Genomic DNA, 20083 nt, shown 5'->3' on the forward strand with positions numbered 1-20083 from the left:
TAAAAACGTAAAACGTAGTGTTGTCATTATCTTGTGTCAGGGATGTAACTATGTTATGATTATAATTTTTTATAAATCATACTTTAATATTTATTTATTTAAGTTACCTAATATTACAAATATTTGAATATAAATTCAAATTCGTATCAAATTTAGAAATAATGTAATCATACGTTTCTGATCTTCTTTTAATATTCTGACAATTTCAAAACAGAACGATGAAATGTCATATTTATCAATTTGTGTGATAGTGAATTTTTGTCATAGTTTCAAATGAAAAATTTGATTAATCATTTTATCAGTATAGTAAGAAAAGTATACATGCTAGCATTTGTGCTCGACGGTCATAATACTAGTAAATCTGAAATGAAATAAGAGTAGTGTACATTTTGATTCACAATTTATTTGATTACACTTTTTGTCTGCAAGATTTTAATAATGTCCGAGCCAAATAATCCATTTGCGGGTTTGCTGGGAGTGTCAGAGGTGAATGCAACCAATAATAATACAAATTATGTGAACCCTGACGCAGCTCTACAAGAGAACCCTAAGAAATCACAAGAAGATGAGGATGCTGAAATAATTAACAACATTGTTGAAAATGTTTTTCACTTTACGATAAACGCAAATGCACTACAAGGACCTCAAAACAATAGACAGTTGATATTCTTAGAAGAACTAGCTGAGGCGATGAAACCTCGCATTCACATAGATTTGGAGGCATTGGAACAGGCACTTTTTGAAAGACTACTTTTGCCTGACATTGAACTGTGTGTTATACCCAAAAATAATAAAGTATTTCAAGAACATGTGGTCCAGAAGCAGGTGTTTTCGTATTTATTTAGCTCTATTCAAACTCTTCAATGTTATGAGAACCATAGTTCTACTGTTGTGAAAAATGGGGTGCAAAAGATGCGTGAGCTGATATTCAGAAATGCTGTAACAGCCCTTAAGCAACCAGCCCTGTTTGAGGGACAAGACTTCACTGCGCAACTTGTAGAATTATTGAAACATGTTGATCCTCAAAGTCACGCATTCTTTATTGACATTGTAAAGGCATTTGTTTTTGATGGTAAGATTCGTAGAATATCAGTTCAATAATATTTTAGATATTTAGAAGACACCATTATGATTATTAGTGCAGTATTGACATTCCAATATAACCAAATGAATCTGTAATGTCCGTAGGTGAAGATGGGGTTCAGGAACAGTTGCGAGACACAATGGTGCCAGTTCTACAAATGCTACATGCTGAAGTAAACAAGTCCAATATCATCAACCTTCCTATCTACATCCTGCCATCTATACACATTTTTGCCAGTAAGTTTTTAATTTGTCATGCGCTTAAAACATTTAGTAAGTGGAGATGCCTTGCCTGGCATTTTCTGTACAGTCAGCAGCAGAAGTTGCTGAGTGGGCCAGGTGTTCAAAATGATCTAGACGCAACTTTATTGTTAGAGAATAAGAACGTGTCAAGGTTTACCCTATTTACTGAACACTTTGCCCACGGATATAGTAAAAGAGCCCAAAATAAATAGATTTAAAGGTATCTCCTGAATACTCTATAGGGGATGTGTTACCCTATAGTGTATTCATGATATACCTACCTATTTCAACTACGAATGTAAACCTATTCTAATTTTTAAATTTAATTAAGTATAGTATTATAGTATTATAGTATTATAGTATTATAGTATACTGAGACTCCACAGTCAAACTAAATGTAGTTTTGTGGAGCATTGTATGTAACAATAAAGTTGTAACTTCTAGTATAATAAATAATTAAATAAATAAAAATAAATAAAATAAGGTAATTTTGAACACCTCGCCCGCTTAGCAACTTCTGCTGCTGACTGTACAACAGTCTGCCAATTTCTGCGGGTGAGGGGATGTCAAATGTATTACTATTTCTACATGATTTGTATGTAACATAGAAATAGCCATGTCAGTCCATACAGAAGTTTGCGCAATTGTGCAAGGTTTTCGGCAGAGGGATAAGCTCTTAAAAGCGACTCCGGTTATTAAATGCTCTAAGGTCATGCGCTATATATGTATAAGTACAGTAAAATGTGTCCTTATTGATAATTATAATTGCTTATTGCAGGTCATCCAAACTTAGCACAAATTTTAATGGAAACATGTGAACCAAAAAATAAAACGAATGGAAGGTTTTACCAAGACTCGGTTATAGGCGCACTTCTGAGCCTATCAGTTCTACCAAGAACATCTTCCTCATTCCATCAGTTCTTTGATAACCCAATGGATCAGGTATTAGCATAAAGCTGTTGTTTTTACAGGCTTTTATTTAGTTTTATCTAACCAGTGTGCTTAGCACACTTAAAAATACACAGGAGCAACACAACAGTATTTCTCACAATAGATATACTACCTATCTTTTTCTAACGGAATTAGAGAGGTATGGGTAGTCTATCTTGTGGTCGAGATACTGTCGCAACACTCCTGTGCTAGGTCTACGGTTTCTATGTCTCTAAATAGATCTTACAAGGCTATTTACTTTGGAAACTATCTATCTGTTTAGCCTTTTTATTCTGAGTTAGAGTATGTCTCTTAGCTCAGTGTGCCTCTTGGCAAAGGCCTCCTTCAGCTCTTTCCATTGGGGTCTGTCATGAGCCACTCTTCTCCAGTTCGAGCCCGCTGTGAGTTTGAGTTCACCCTCCCATCTTGTTTGAGGTCTCCTTGGAAACTATACTATATCATATCCATTACTAAAATTCATGATCTGATTATTTGTTATCCTCAACGGTAATTGATCAAAGACCTTATAGGTAACATCACTAGTAATGACATTTAGAAACAAATAAATTGTATTTATACGTCTTGTGAGTGACTTACATCAATAAAAAAATTAAATAATGTTTATTTTACAGTCGGCAATATCATTGATGGAGACATCAATTTGGAATGCGTCTTCACATCTCACTAACAATCTACACAAGATATTCCTGACGCTGCTCAAAGGGGGTCCGCAGATGAGGAACCGTTTGTTGTCATGGATCGGAAACTGTTTAAAGATGAATGTTGCTAAAGGCAAGCTGTGGAATGTTCAGGTAAATTTTATGATATTTAAATCACTACACCTTATAAAACAAAGTGCCCCATTGCCACCAATTAACTCAAAAACTACAGAACGGATTTTCATGCGGTTTTCACCTATCAATAGTGATTCTTGAGGAAGGTTTAGGTGTATAATTTGTTAATCAAATATCTTTTTGTGCTTTCAATTATATGTATTGATATCAACAAACACCACCATCAACCGTCTTTGTTACTGTCTTCATAGGAATTTTTAGTAACAAGTTCATAGTAGCTGATTTAACTAGTTAGTAAGTGGTCCTTCTTAACATGTATAATTATGCTTCTGAAAATTTTAAACCCACATAGTAAAAAAATATGTAAAAAGTATTTTCTGATTATGGCTGCTAGTCTTTAAAAAAAAATGGTTATGGGTATACATTTTTCGTTTTGGAACCACCATGAAGAAAGAACTAGCAACTGCCATAATTAAAAAAAATACATATTAGAGGGGGGAGCAGGTGTTTACGGGTTAAAGGACAGATTTAGGTCTTTAATAATTTAGGTGTTTAATAATCTTTATTTATACAAACAGCAACACTCCTAACAGTACATCGGTGGACCTTATTACAAAACGCATAAGATCCACCAATGTCACAGAATAAATAATAGTACTAGGTACAGAAGACTCACTCTCTAACAAAACGCGTCTGTCACGATCAGCACAGATATGGCCGCTAGGTGGCGACAGCGCCACGCGCGGCTTATGGCAAACCCCAAAATTGGGGTTGAACTTTTAGCTACCTGTAGCAAAGCGACGAAATCGCGGAGTGAGCCACGCCTGCCAATGTATAGTTAACAGTGTGGGCGATACATTTTCTATTGGTTTTTCAGGCTGGTGAAGTTAGCGCAGCAACACTGAGCTGTGTCTCGGATGGCTTCATGTTGAACCTCGGAGCAGTACTTCTCCATCTATGCCAGCCATTCTGCACCACCGCTGATGACCCCAAATCACTCAAAATTGACCCCACATATGGTGCTGTACCTGTGAGTTGTGGCATTTTTATATGTTTAAATGTTAATGTTATTAAAGAGATTATAATGTTAGGGCTCCGTACCCAAAGGCTAAAAACGGGACCCTATCACTAAGACTCTACTGTCCGTCTGTCCGTCACCAGACTGTATCTCATGAACCGTGATAGCTACACAGTTGAAATTTTCACAGAAGATGTATTTCTATTGCCATTTCTAAACAGCATAAAATAAATATTTAAGTGGGGCTCCCATACAACAGACGTGATTTTTTTTGTCATTTTTCGCGTAATAGTACCGAACCCTTCGTGCGCGAGTCAGACTCGCACTTGACCGGTTTTCTTTAATGTCCTTCTCATCTCAGAAATTCCTGGTTCATACTAAAAGAGCCCATTTCTGCTTACCTACTTAATACTTAATTAATGTAAGCACTAGTTTAGCGACTGTTATCTAAGGTTTTTTTAAACCTTTCATGTCTAGCAGGTCAAGTGAATAATAAACAGTGTGTGTACCTATTGGTAGAATTTCGGTATTGATAATTATATTTAGAATGTTGTTGTAATGCTCTTAGATCCTCACTGTCAACTCCTTCAAGCCGTAAGAATATTAAATTAACATGCACACGAAAGCACATTACTTTGTATGGAAATATCCGAAGTGTTAATCAATTATAGTACAGTACCATACAATATACAGTAAACGGACATAAACCCACTCTTAAGAATAAAATTTAGTTCAAAATATTTTGAACACCTCACCATATTTTATTTAAAATTTTTCTTGTCCTTTTCCACAGCCAGAAGAATGTGAAGCCAAATCAGTACATCTAGATTGCCTACACAGCGAGACGAGTCTGCTGCCATCTAGGGAAGACGAAAACAACCAGTCGTTGAAGAGGCCCACAGCTGACACCTATAACTTTGTTACCGAGTGCTTTTTCATGACGCAAAAATGTATTGATTTGGGTAAGTTAAGGAAAGCGCTATCTAGGAATCAACTGCGCAACTTGGTAAGGGTGCTTACTGGGCATTGCGGCGTAAATAAGCACATGCACACTATGGGGAAACGTTACATGGGGCAGTGCAGACTCTGTATGGAGACAGAGGAGACGCCATTGCACATCCTCACAGAGTACCTAATGCGTACTCGTGACGTAATCCTGGGCGGACACATATTGCGCCCGGAGGAGTCAAAGTCTCTCGAGATCAAAAAGATTCTACAGCTGTTTGAAGTTGCAAGTTTGGATCGAGAGTTGTAGTAGGTGGCGATCACAATAGATCAGGAATGGTCGCAGTGATACATTGCCCCTAACATGAAGAAGAAGAAGTTAAGGAAAATTTGATTTGATTAAAAGTTTCCAACGAATACGTGGATGAAACCGTGAGTAGACGCTAGAGGTATAATATTGGGGGTGTGTTTTCAGGTGTCCGAGTGTGCGCAGAGAAGCTGTACCGCTGCGGACAAGAGTTGGGGCGCGCGCAGCGAGCCATGGCGGACGTGGGCGGCGCGCACCACCTGCTCGAGCCCATGCGGCAGAGGACTCACCATCTCATGACCAAGTACAGTCACCTGCTATAATATGTTACACAACGAAGGCCGCAAAAATATCTGACACGATCTTATTTGTAGAGCCATAAGAGTATTAAAATTTTTTGCGGAAGATTAACTTATTATTGCAGACACTACAGTCATTTGTTACAAGTGTAAAAATTAAGCAATTCCATATGAGTACAGATATGATAAAACACGAACGATTGGAAAAACTACACGAATTAAGATTGCCTTTATAGATCTTCACCTTTTTTGTACCCTAATGGTAGTCGGTTATCGTAGACTGGACGTGTGCATTTCCAAGGATGTCACTTGTGCGTTGCCGGCCTGTTAACGATCTGTACATATCTTTTTTGACACTTCTCAGAGTAGTAGTCTCATGTTTTTGTTTGTCATGCGTAATTTAATTTTGATGAATTTGATTTTAAAAGACTTTAAATAATAATCATTCAGCCAATATAAGTACACGTCCCACTGCTGGGCACAGGCCTCCTCTCATGAAATAAAATACTTTAAATTAAACTTTTTTATTTAGATTCGTGAGCCTCCGCTGCGCGCTACTGGAGAGTGAAATGCTGACAAATCTAAACCGACTACAAGCCACCACTTGCACTTGGCTGGTGCAAGTGGCTATCCGGCCCGATCCAGCCGCGCCGCAGGCCAACTACGCGCCTACAAATATTGTGCCTGTGGAGATGCCTATCCGGACACCGCCGCCTGATACTTTACGGTAGGTACCAATCGGACCACAACAGACGTATTAGCTTTGTACTTGTATAGTCGGTGCCCTTACATAAGTATGAGGTCGTCGGTGCTTAAGTTGGGACACTTACCGTACGGCGTACAAGTCAGTTCTTACAAACTTGTAATTAACAATAGATACTATATTAGCCGGGTCCACACCGAACGAGCATACGCGCGAGGCAATTACGCGCGTATGCTCCCTCTGTGTGGACCAGGTTATTTACAATTTACTCCGATAAACGGGTGCTACCACATAAAATTCTCGCACACTCCCTTGAACTTTGTAGTCTGCCATTTTGCCGCCTAATTCGGAAACTTACACTTGACATTTACACTTCAGGCTAATAAATAGAAGGCTCCTACAGTTTACCTTCCTGCCACAGAACTTCCTGCACTCTCCCTCTACGAAGAAATTATAAACCCAATACTAATTTTGAAATATCTACAGGTGCATCCCAGAATTCGTGCTAGAAAACATAGTGGTGCTAATAACAATGGCGCGGCGCACAGTGGGGGCCATCACAGAGGAAGCGGACGTAGCGGGGCTACTACAGCCCGCGCTCACGCTCGTGCTCACGTTCATGGGCGACTCCGGCCGCACCTACAACCCTCACCTCAGGTAACTACTTAACATCTGTACTGGAGAACATAGTGGTGCTAATAACAATGGCGCGGCGCACAGTTGGGGCCATCACAGAGGAAGCGGACGTAGCGGGGCTACTACAGCCCGCGCTCACGCTCGTGCTCACGTTCATGGGCGACTCCGGCCGCACCTACAACCCTCACCTCAGGTAACTACTTAACATCTGTACTGGAGAACATAGTGGTGCTAATAACAATGGCGCGGCGCACAGTTGGGGCCATCACAGAGGAAGCGGACGTAGCGGGGCTACTACAGCCCGCGCTCACGCTCGTGCTCACGTTCATGGGCGACTCCGGCCGCACCTACAACCCTCACCTCAGGTAACTACTTAACATCTGTACTGGAGAACATAGTGGTGCTAATAACAATGGCGCGGCGCACAGTTGGGGCCTTCACAGAGGAAGCGGACGTAGCGGGGCTACTACAGCCCGCGCTCACGCTCGTGCTCACGTTCATGGGCGACTCCGGCCGCACCTACAACCCTCACCTCAGGTAACTACTTAACATCTGTACTGGAGAACATAGTGGTGCTAATAACAATGGCGCGGCGCACAGTTGGGGCCATCACAGAGGAAGCGGACGTAGCGGGGCTACTACAGCCCGCGCTCACGCTCGTGCTCACGTTCATGGGCGACTCCGGCCGCACCTACAACCCTCACCTCAGGTAACTACTTAACATCTGTACTGGAGAACATAGTGGTGCTAATAACAATGGCGCGGCGCACAGTTGGGGCCATCACAGAGGAAGCGGACGTAGCGGGGCTACTACAGCCCGCGCTCACGCTCGTGCTCACGTTCATGGGCGACTCCGGCCGCACCTACAACCCTCACCTCAGGTAACTACTTAACATCTGTACTGGAGAACATAGTGGTGCTAATAACAATGGCGCGGCGCACAGTTGGGGCCATCACAGAGGAAGCGGACGTAGCGGGGCTACTACAGCCCGCGCTCACGCTCGTGCTCACGTTCATGGGCGACTCCGGCCGCACCTACAACCCTCACCTCAGGTAACTACTTAACATCTGTACTGGAGAACATAGTGGTGCTAATAACAATGGCGCGGCGCACAGTTGGGGCCTTCACAGAGGAAGCGGACGTAGCGGGGCTACTACAGCCCGCGCTCACGCTCGTGCTCACGTTCATGGGCGACTCCGGCCGCACCTACAACCCTCACCTCAGGTAACTACTTAACATCTGTACTGGAGAACATAGTGGTGCTAATAACAATGGCGCGGCGCACAGTTGGGGCCATCACAGAGGAAGCGGACGTAGCGGGGCTACTACAGCCCGCGCTCACGCTCGTGCTCACGTTCATGGGCGACTCCGGCCGCACCTACAACCCTCACCTCAGGTAAGTAGTGAGTGCTCCCGGTACTGGTTTTCAATACAAATGCAGTATCTCGCCATACAAACTCAGCACCGGGAGCATTCCCTAGTAAGTAACTAGGCAAGGAATGAGGGGCATTGTGTAAACCCCTTCCCTGCTCTTGCCACTGCCCGAAGTTACCATCAGATTTTTTGGGCGTCAGCCAAAGAAACGGCAGCGCAATAGCTTCAGAAACAAACTGATTACATTTTGCCCGTAACAGCAATTTTGTACTCGGGTCATGGTGTGATGGTACATGTCAACAGCAGAAGCACTAGCTTGAGATAAGTGGGGAAACTTACTGTCGTTAATCATTATCAAAACCGGGAAATATTGGCTATGGCGTAGCATGAGTTTGGCAATATTGCAAAAGCGGTATAAACGAAAGTAAACGGCGTAGTAGGCTGAAGGGAGTTGGTTCATCTTCAAGGCTAGTAGTGTTTTTAGGGTTCCGTTCTCAAAAGGAAAAAACGGAACCCTTATAGGATCACTCGTGCGTCTGTCTGTCTGTCCGTCTGTCACAGCCTATTCTCTAGGAAACTAGTGGACCAATTAAGTTAATATCATCCTTGGTATGTTTGGGACGAGGCATGTTGCTGATTTGCATTTGTAGCCACGGGACGAAGCCTGCGTTGCGGATTTCTTATTGCAAACATATGTAAGTACATTAAGTTAAATTATAATAAAGTCACATCTAGTCGATATCTTAATTAAGTTAAAATTTGGTACACATATGTAAATTAGTGACCCAAAGATGGACATATTTTTTTTTATAATTTTAAAATACATAGGTTCGAAGTTATTTAAGAATATAACCAAAAAATGAACATTCCCGCCCTTTATCTCCGAAACTACTGGGTATAAAATTTTGAAAAAAATACTCAAAATAGTTCTATACCTATAGATGACAGGAAAACCTATTAGAAATGTGCAGTCAAGCGTGAGTCGGACTTATGTACGGAACCCTAGAAACGCGAGTCCGACTCGCACTTGACCAGTTTTTTTTATTTGACTTCTATTTATTGTGTGTCAGGGCTCGTCTAGCAGAATGCCTGGAGGCGATGTTGCCAAACCACCCCGACGATCAGCAGCCATTAAACAGCCTCGCATCCTTCTACCGTGAGCAGTTGTTTAAGGAGCATCCACATAGATTACAGGTTAGTTCCTGGTAACATTGAAATGATGAAATAATCTGGAAATTTACCTTCTAAGACGTGAATTGAACCTCCCTTTATGAGGCATAAGGGTGTCAGAAATTATGCAAAATTTAACCCTATCACTTTGAATTAAAGTTCAAAGCTTTAAATATATTCCCCCCTGCCTTATAAAGGCACTCGCGGCTTTGAGACGCCAGCTCACCACTCCGGCTAGCTTTTTTAACAACTGAACTACTGAAGCAGTTCCAAAAAGAATTACCAGTCAAATTACGATTACGGTAGCTCACAACACAATAAAATTGATGATATTTTGACCTCTGAGATTCCAAGATCAATTATAAGAATAGCGATTAATGGTAACATTCCATTTCTAACCGCAGCTGCACTACCGGTACTGAACGCGTCGCTGTCATTGTCAATTTCCATAGTAAAATGAACAGTAATGCAGCTGTCGTTGGAAATGGACTGTCACCTTAAACCAGACGTCACCAGACGCGCCCAGCTACAGCCCATTATCAACCTTCGTGCATGCCGATAAGGTTCACGATCACGCTCCGCACAGGATAGGCGTTGCGTTCAAACGGTTAATATTTTATTTTTAATCAATGTCAGTTGGTGCCCTGTCTACTGGACGTGTTCGTGGGCATAGAGATGACTGGTCAGAGCGTCGCGTTCGAGCAGAAATTCAACTACCGCCGCCCCATGTACCTTGTGATGGACTTCCTGTGGACCATGGAGGAGCATAGAGATGTATTCACGTGAGTATACACATGCCGTGTAAAATATATTTGATAATTCGTAGAAAACTACCCCTACTACTACAAGAAAACTACCGAGTGGACACCAAACATAGGGCGGCGTCACGGCAGACCTCGAAGGAGATGGCGACACGACTTTGACGTCTTTTGGAAAGATTGGACTAATTATTGCCATAGACCTAGAGGTGAGAAAGTACATAAAGAGAGGGAGGCCTTTGTCCAGCAGTGAGACACAACAGGCTAACAAATAAATTAATAGAGAATACTGACGTAATACTGAAACGTAGCCCAATCGTTTGTCTTTGGCTCGTGCTCGTTAAACAATCTTGCAGATTATTTAGGATATGTTTCCATATGTTATAGTAAGTAAGAAGTGAATGTCTAGTTTGTGTAGTATAAACTTATTACCAAAGACACAAGTTTTACGCAACACATTTACAAAATAAGGGTTCCTCAAATCTGTTGTCCTCTAAACTAAAAGGCGGCTAAAGTCTACCATTGAAAACTTTACCCGCCCTTTAGGTCGAGGATGGAATTTACAAAAAAAAAAGCGTGGCCGCGATTGGAGAACGGTTTTCAGCGTGGGAGGACTATAATTTCTGATTTTAGTAGTTTTATAGTTGTGCGAGAACAGATCAGCCGTTTCATAATAAAACATGCAAATCGTTTTGCAGTCGACTGGCCAAAGAAGCTGAAGCCAACATGGAAGCGGTCCATCCACCCATATTCCTGCGGTTTGTGAACCTGCTCATCAATGACGCCATCTACTTGCTGGATGAGGCGCTTGGCAACATGGCGCAGATCCGGACGATGCAAACTGCACAGTATGTATATCTATTATATGTGACGTTCCAAAAGGTACCTTATGGCGGTCGGCCCTTACGGCATTATTAGCGTCGCCCCAATACTGATGCGGTACTACGATACGTAAGCGCCGACCGCTGTAAGGTACCTTTCGTCGTGGAACGTCACATATATGTTAAATACTTATGAAAATATGACTTATAATGTCTTACTTATAACCAGTCTCTAATTTATGCATACAATTTTTGTATTGCAAAAGTAGTGTTTATATCTAGTTAAAAATGTTTTGAGGGCATTTTTTAGGGAAACTGATTCTACTATAATGTTTGTAAAGAAGTTTCTTTACAAACTGAAAATTTGGCCCTTGGTATTTAACCCTTTAACCATTTGACATTCCTTTCTAGTCATTCGATTTAGAACCGTAATTCTTATAGTAGAGATGCGTTTTTGTTTTAAGTATGATGGCGAGTATGTTGCCGCTACGGACTAAAAGGTTAAATCTATAGTCATAAAAATCATTAAGCTTCCTATAACACAATCTATTATAATACTTTACCCATTTAACACACTATTTTTACAGAGAATCAGGCGCTTGGGCTAATCTAACCCCACAAGAGCGCGAGCAGAACTTCGGGAACCTTTCCCACATCGGCATGCTCGCTCGCTTCGACAACATACTCGGGCGCGACACCATCCGTACCCTCGTGCGGTTGACCGCTCACGCTCCGTACGTGTTCTGCCATCCCACGCTGGTCGAGCGGATCGCGTCTATGCTCAATTATTTCCTGTTACATTTGGTTGGGCCTAATAAGAAGAATTTAAAGGTGCGTATGACTTCTTAGAATGTATTAAAACTATAAGCCTTTATAAGGTGTAAGGGTATCAGAAATTAAGCAAAATATTAACCGTATCACTTTGAAATTAAGTTTTAAATCAGGTGGGAAATATATGCCCTCTTACTTAAAAAGGATTAAAAGATATTGTAAAGGCATTGAACGATGCTTTTGCTTAATTTCGTTCCGTCGGCTTTTATCAGTGATCTGTAAGTGATTAGAACTTTTGGAACCTGTCCCACATATGCATGCTGGCTCGCTTCGCCAAGATACTTGGCCGAGGCATTATTCATACCCTCGTGCGGTTAACTGCTCATGCATGCTGTATCTTAAGTCAAGCAAATCAAACTTTATAATTCCCATGGAGACGTCGGTTTCTACTGGCCGAATCGCACTACTATTTTTTTACAGCAAATAAACTGTTATTTTTAGGTAAAAGATATGAAAGAGTTCGAATTCGACCCCGCCACAACAGTGCTGGACATCTGCCGCATGTACGTGGAGCTGGGCAGCAGCGAGCGGTTCTGCGCCGCGGTGTCGGACGACGGCCGCTCCTACTCGCCGCAGCTGTTCACGCTCGCCGAGGCCGTGCTGGGTGAGTCTCCAATAAACTGTTGTTTCCAAGTAAAAGACATGAAACAGTTCGAATTCGACCCCGCCACAACAGTGCTGCACATCTGCCGCATGTACGTGGAGCTGGGCAGCAGCGAGCGGTTCTGCGCCGCGGTGTCGGACGACGGCCGCTCCTACTCGCCGCAGCTGTTCACGCTCGCCGAGGCAGTGCTGGGTGAGTCTCCAATAAACTGTTGTTTCCAGGTGAAAGACATGAAAGAGTTCGAATTCGACCCCGCCGCAACAGTGCTGGACATCTGGGTGAGGGTGAGTCTCCACGCTTGCAAGCTTTTATCCCAAAAAGATCTGTCAAACTACATATTGAACGAAAGAAAGTTCAAGTAAAAAATTAAGAAAGTTTTTAGGTTGACCCGTATGTTTGTATGTAGAGTCTGTGCGGGTGGTATTCCATCTTTCCAATATCTTTGTCCAATATGTATTCCGTCTCACAATTTTGCTTAGTAACAGAGTGAGACGCAATGACATTGGACAAAGAAATTGGACAGGAATACCAACCTGCGGAAAGAGTCGTGGAAAGTGTGGGGCCTAATACATTCCACGACTCTTCTCTTTTCGAACAGACTCTAATGTTTGTCCGCAATTGTCTCGCGTTTGGCTAGACCGATTTTGATGCTGTTTTAACAAGTTTCTTTTCTACATTACAGTCCGTATCGGCGGCGGTTCCTTAATCGGATCTCTACAAGAAGTGGCCCAGCGCGTAGCCACCCTGGCTGAGCAGAGACAGCGCGACGAAGAGATCCTCGCCAACGCGCCCGAAGAGTTCCTCGATCCTATTATGAGCACACTCATGCTCGACCCCGTCACGCTGCCGTCCTCGCGCACCACAATAGACCGCACCACCATCGCCAGGTACAAACAACAACACACTTTACTGTCCATTGGTGGACCTTATTACAAAAAGCATAAGGTCCATCAATGGATAGTTAAAGTGTGGACACTCTTAGAATTTTGGAGCTGCCCGAATTATAGGTTTCTGCCTGAGCAGAAAAGCAGTTCGGCGAGTAGACCATCACTACCAACGTACATAATGAATTGCTCGACACGTCTTGCTGTCGTCGTCGTGCACTACTGTAGACCTCACTATCGCCAGGTTACTAGAATCAAGATTTTATAGAATTATTTCCCAAAAAATGCGCTAAACTAATAGTTGCCGAACACTGTAAAATCATCTAGACCCGAACGTTAAGTACGTTCGTCAGATGACGCATCCCGTTTATTGAAATAATGAACCATTTGTGGCATTTTTATTTCATCAATATGCCTGACATAGCAAATAAAATAGATATAACGTAACCAAAGCTGGCACATCTAGGAACGATATCTGCCCATCTGTGCCCACTCCACTCACCCACGGGAACCATCGGATTACACCGTTTTTAAGGAATTTCCAAAGTACATATACGAATTTATATATTTTTTATTTCAGACACTTGCTAAGTGACCAGTCGGATCCCTTCAACCGATCGCCGCTATCCATGGATCAAGTGAAATCTAACGTTGAACTAAAAGAGAAAATCCACGCGTGGATCGCCGAACAGAGGCAGAAAATTGCTCAACCCCGGACCAGCGACACATAGATTTTATAATTTTGTATGTTACTTGTTAGTCGGCATACTAGACAGGCTAGTATCGTCATAGTTAGTCTTTAATAGCGTTGTGCCATTCTTGAGAACCTACTCTATTTTGTATCGAGTTTCTATGCAAAATCGAGAGCATTTTCGAGAGTGGTATAACAGTTTTTTAGGTGCGTCCAGATTTGGCAATTACGCCGCTCGACACCATTCAGGAAAGGGTCAGTAGCTATTTATATGCATTTTGTAGTACGTTAAGAAGAGTAGGTGCAATATGTGATGAGAATGGCGCGCTACCGGATTTGCCAGATTTGGACGGACTTTAAAATTGGTCCTGTAAGAAAATGCAGTAGGTATCATAGAATAATATCTTAATGGCTAAACGTGTCTGGATTATATCATCTATTTTTACCATTTATCCACAGCGGCAATTTGACTTTATTTTTGTCAAGTTGACGATGGCACAGACAACTGTCTAAATTATTAGACATGCAAAGTGAAAGCGTTTATTGTGGGTTCTTGTAGAGCGCGATAAAGAGCCACACGGTCTTTTTTAGCATAAGCTATAAAATAAGTTTTATATGTACTTGTAAGTTGGTTGTGTGTAGGGTTTTCTTCACACCCCGTCCTCAAGTACAGCGTATAAGGGTAAGCTTGTGACGGTGTCCTAATGACCATAGCTGGATATCCACCGAGCGAATAATACCACAGCGAACCACGTTCGACGTGTTGCCTCTCTGTCGCACTTGTAAATTCGTACGTAAGTGTGACAGGGAGGCAACACGTCGAACGTGGTTCGCGGTAGGCTCTCTAGTTCAGCGCGCATAATAACCGTGTGATACAGTCGAAAGTTTTAATTTACGACCCATTTTGCACCTTGTCACGGTGACAATCAATATGAAATCGCTAGAGACCTCATACTATTATCACTGTGACAGGTGCAAAAGGGGTCATAAATCAAAACTTACGACCGTACATTAGAAAACTAGTTCGCGCAAACGTGTACTTTGTTACGAGGGAACATGGTATACAATTATATGACTTCGAAACCTGCTGAAGCTTTCCGTGGATATCAAGCTTTGTACGATTAGATACTAGTTGCCTAAGAGCATTCAGCGAGCATTATTATTATGGGCCGGTTGCACCAAATCCTCAGTCAGCGTCATCGTAGTAATGTTTAACACGTCTATAACATTTTCTTGTGAACGACCGGCGATATTTTAATGCAAGTAAATGCGCTTTACTAATGTGACAGACATATACCTAAATAGGCATCGCATGTTCTGCTATTTATATAAACACTAAGTGTGTCATTTCATGTGTGACATTTGTAACGTCACAAGGGTAATACATTTGTCGTGTAATAGACATACAGTGATATCTAAAATAAGATGGTGCAAACTGGCGTTTGCGCATTTAAATTGGGATAGTTTAGTGCGTTTTGGGGATGATTAGAGTTAAAATATAGTTAGTTACTTTTATCCAGGTGATCTATTCAGATATATGTCTGGCTAAAATCTGTCCCGAACACCCAAAAGAAGCCATAAATAACTCTGAACGTTAGTTGTATCACAGAATAAATAATAGTACTACCGTACAGAAAGGAAGCTTCCTACAAAACCGAAGTTTGACAGCGGTTCAGGGTCGAATCATGCTATCCCTTTCTAATACATGGCACTATCCCTTTCGGCCAATTAGGGTTGTCAAAATTCAAGTGATTATCTTATCTGTGGTCGTGCACGCAAAAGGAAGTCAAGTGGTGCCAACCCTAATAATTGCTCGGAGCAATGCTGAGCCGAGCGGAGCCGAGTTTGGCCGAAGTCAGGAGCTTCGCACCCCTGGTTGTATATGAATGTGATGTTTACATGTCAAACCATTGTACATTAGCTTGTTTACATAAAATGACTGTTCGACCGACATTCCCCTGTATAGTTTTCCATTCGTTCAAGTGAGTATAACGACGAGAATGGTGCAATTTTATTTGGTGAACTATTTTGTGATAGCTATAGTAATATAGGTTGTTAAATTTATTTGTATTTCAGAATGTATTTATCGTTTTAATATATATTTATTATAAATTACTTAGGTATTGATTATTAAGTATTCAAAATTAAAATGCACTGAATATTTATTTAAATGATACTGAGATAACTGCTACTTTATTGATTTGAATGCATACGTTTACGTTTCTTTCTCTGACCACCTTTTTTTTGTACAATTGTGTACAGATTATAAACTCTTAATTACATCAGTCGAATATATTTTACGATTTGGGCCGTGTTGCATAATAAACTACAACTAATATTACAAGCGGAACTCCTTTTCTAATAAGTGAAATTAGAAAAGGAGTTCCGCTTGTAATATTAGTTGTAGTTTATTATGCAACACTGCCTAGGACTTATGAATTTATGACATAGGCAGACAGTGTAAAGCTCTGATTTCCTAAGATAGCGGTGCCGTCATATGTATAGCGGTCATCTCCATACAAAATACTAATCATCCTTATTTAGCTGTATTATTTTGTATGGAGACGACCGTTATATGACGGCACCGCTATCCTAGGAAAAATTTCGCAAGTAGCTAATTAATAATGAAACATTTGCTAATCCGGCAAGTGGACTAAAACTAGCGCAATGGCCCTAGTAAATTTGCTGAAGTATATCATTTCGACTGGTACAATAACGTGACCTGCAGCCAAATTATCGGTTCGTCCGAGATGCACCTACATTTTAAGATTATATTAATTGACATTTTCAGCTGAATAAAACGACAGGGGACATTTTTGTATGCACGGTAAGCACGTATGTATTGTATGTTCACGTTTGTCGCTTAGTACTGGCTGAGGGTGCGTGGTAGAAAACTAAAAGCGATGATTTAGCACGACAGATATTCATACGATATAATATAAGATATACAAACAATTGTCAACTGTCAGCTTTTATCACTTTTATGTCCCATAGCCGCGAGGCGGGCGTTACTGCTAGAGGCACATAATCAGTACCTATCAAAATATCAGTATGGAGCGACATTCTCTGCATTTTTGCCTTGTGTTCATTTGTTTCCATTTTAGGTATATCTAAAGCGAATTGGGAATGCGGCACAGCATTGTGATGAATGTCAATAAAACAGAAAACATACACAGCATTTTTATTACAGTTTATTTTTAGTTCTTATAACGTCAACCCTCACCTCAATTGTGTCGCTTAACTTCAAACTCGGGTAAATCCATTCGACCCTCTCAGCAAATAGCTACCCTATTACCTTGTCTTAATACCAAAATCGCATAATCTGACAGATGGATTTACCCGAGTTTGAAGTTAAGCGACTCAATTACAGAGCAAGTATTACGATACAAGTGCGAAAAGTAGGCAAATCGCAACGAATGGCGAGAAATTGAAACGCGACCGAAGGGAGTGTTTTAAATCGACACGAGTTGCGAATACCTTTTCGCGCGTGTATCAATTGGAAAACGTTTTACGTTTCGTCCGCCACAATGTTTCTTGCATAGGGATATTGGGACATAAACATAACAAGCTCGTATGTATCTATTCAAGATACGACCTACCTCAACGCAATAATAGTTAATCATTAGAAAGTAAAATAATTCAATGCGACGTAGCCCGCTTAGGTAATCTGCATTATCTCTTGACCTCGAGATGGCCAAACATTATTTTTAGTGTATGTCGCCACAAAATGTTGAACTGTGTTACTCCACGGTTTTCTCAATAATTCACTTTCGTTTGCTCTTTGTTTAGCACTTGTCATGACATGTGTGCACTGCCCTTAAAATCTTAAAAATAAAACATTTGTAGGTATATTATTTTAATGAATAAAATGTATTGTATTGGTGATAATAAGTGAGAGAATTGATAAAATAAATATTTGTTATTTTTATTCTACATTTCAATACTCATTTGCCGATGAAAAGTAAACACTCTATGGATTGGACGGAGGCGAGGAATGAAATGAATGGATTACCAAAGACAAGACAAAATCACTGAGCATATAATTATTGGAAATTGTGCCTCGCAGAGCGCGGCGGAGTGGTTGATGGGATATTAAATTATAGACGGATTTGGAGAACTCACTTTTTAATAATATTTTAACTACAAGACACCTACGTGCTTACATGAGGACGGCTTGAGACAGAGAGAGGTCACACAGAGGACAGTATAATTTTTGACATTGACAGATGTCACTTTATGTTACAGACTATATAGATAACTGTATTTTCTTTAAAGGGTGTACATACATTCTAACTTTCCAACACTTCCCCTCACACTTTACAAAGAAATACAGGAGTACATGTAGATACAAGAGTCTCAAATGCCTTGGTTACCTAATTATAGTGTACAACAAACATGTTTATCATAAAAATTTCGCTAATGAAATTCAAGATAAAACAAGACTTGACAACTTTCATAACCAAAAGCTATATCTATCAAAAACTATTGCTATCATTCAAATCATTGGCTAAGCACATACTTGCAATGAACTGAATGTTAAAAATACATTTTTAACATTTAAAGACAATAATCAATTGTCGCAACCAGATAATGCAAACTTTTCAGTTGGCCAATGATACATTAAAACAAAAGAAAAAGTTAAATGTAAATATAACAAAAGCAAAAACAAGAAAAGTTTTAAATGTTTCAAAACCTGCTGGTGTAGGCAAAAATTACATTAACACATGAGAAGGAATGGTAAGTAAGTACACCAGACTGACATTAATTAATTAGTACCTAATAAAAATTTTAAGAAAACAATTTACATTGTTATTCAATATTAACAAACAACTGTTATACCACTAGAAACAAAATTGTTTATTATTGTAGAGATAAACAGAAAACATAACTGTCTAAATAACTGAGTGGTTAGAACAGTTAGAAGCATATTAAAATTTTGAAAAACAAATTTTACATTGATAACCAAGTTATTACTCTCCGTCTCAAAATTTTAATACATGCTAGTTGGAAGGGGAATATATTTAGCATTACACATTCAAAATCATTAAAAAGAAAAAATACATTAAACACTTGAATGCAATATAAAAGCTAAAATATTCAAAACAAATAAAATAAGTAATAACTTCCCCTTCAGATATAGGTACTGAGAACACCAATTATTAACTTCATAAAAAAGTCAATACATTCATTAAAAGAAACATAAATATGACAAGATCTAAAAGAATTTTATCACTTATTTAGAAATGAGGAATTAAATAAATATTTTACTTTCTCACAAGATACCCATATAGACATACATAAAAAACCCTCATATAAAGTCATCAAAACATAAAATTTCCTTATAAAATAATAAAATATTACAGAATCACAGATCATGATGACTAATACCATTTGTTTAAAATGAGGAATTAAATTATATAGGTACTTAGTTAGATATTTAAAATTCACACAAATATACATACACTCAGAAAAATCATGACATGAAAGATAAAATAAAAGCATGACATTGATTAGAGTCTGCATGATAGATAACATATACCTGATACTGTGGAATTTCATAATTTCCTTGAGCTCTGCTTACCTGTACCATGGTGCTGTACACTACGCATGTAACGTTCGCAACACAAGCTGCGAGACACAAGCTTTGAGTCGAGCACTTCATCCTTCCCCTCGAACTTTACATGCTTTCGAGTATGATGATGATGACAAAGAGTCACAGCTGGCACTGTTAGACTCATTCTCCGACTACAGCATATAAATTTAATCAGGTAAGAACCAAATCACAGCATTCGCCGTTAGACTTAGGTTATTACTAGAGCATAGGTACTTTACCTTATGAGATGATGATAACCACTTGAGCACAATAACAATACCTACATCGTTTACTAATATTCAACAGTGGTACTGATCTAGAGTTATAGCAATCACTGTGCAACTACTCAGGCTCTTACTCAAAAAAAGCATCAAAATTAATAATTTACTTTCATTAAT

The 20083-nt window shown here is 40.2% G+C and overlaps 1 protein-coding gene across 1 annotated transcript; it reads left to right on the top strand.

Moving 5' to 3' along the window:
- Window positions 1–240: 240 nt before the first annotated feature.
- On the top strand, window positions 241–17263 carry LOC134670175 (ubiquitin conjugation factor E4 A). The gene is made up of 16 exons (XM_063527866.1): window positions 241–1072; window positions 1189–1320; window positions 2105–2268; window positions 2889–3068; window positions 3928–4080; window positions 4862–5030; window positions 5489–5624; window positions 6152–6346; window positions 6809–6979; window positions 9404–9527; window positions 10140–10285; window positions 10960–11109; window positions 11670–11913; window positions 12355–12517; window positions 13200–13404; window positions 13982–17263. The coding sequence occupies exons 1-16, from the start codon at window positions 439–441 to the stop codon at window positions 14130–14132; spliced, it is 3117 nt and encodes a 1038-aa protein (XP_063383936.1). The 5' UTR covers window positions 241–438; the 3' UTR covers window positions 14133–17263.
- Window positions 17264–20083: the final 2820 nt, after the last annotated feature.

This window comes from Cydia fagiglandana, chromosome 13 (genome assembly GCF_963556715.1).
Source record: "Cydia fagiglandana chromosome 13, ilCydFagi1.1, whole genome shotgun sequence".
NCBI lineage: Eukaryota > Metazoa > Arthropoda > Insecta > Lepidoptera > Tortricidae > Cydia > Cydia fagiglandana.

Excerpts from the sequence above, each read along its gene's own strand:
- LOC134670175 (XM_063527866.1), top strand. The coding sequence starts at position 439 with ATGTCCGAGCCAAATAATCCATTTGCGGGTTTGCTGGGAGTGTCAGAG. Across the intron at positions 4,081-4,861 it reads CCACATATGGTGCTGTACCT|CCAGAAGAATGTGAAGCCAA; the intron begins GTGAGTTGTGGC and ends CCTTTTCCACAG. Across the intron at positions 5,625-6,151 it reads ACTCACCATCTCATGACCAA|ATTCGTGAGCCTCCGCTGCG; the intron begins GTACAGTCACCT and ends TTTTTTATTTAG.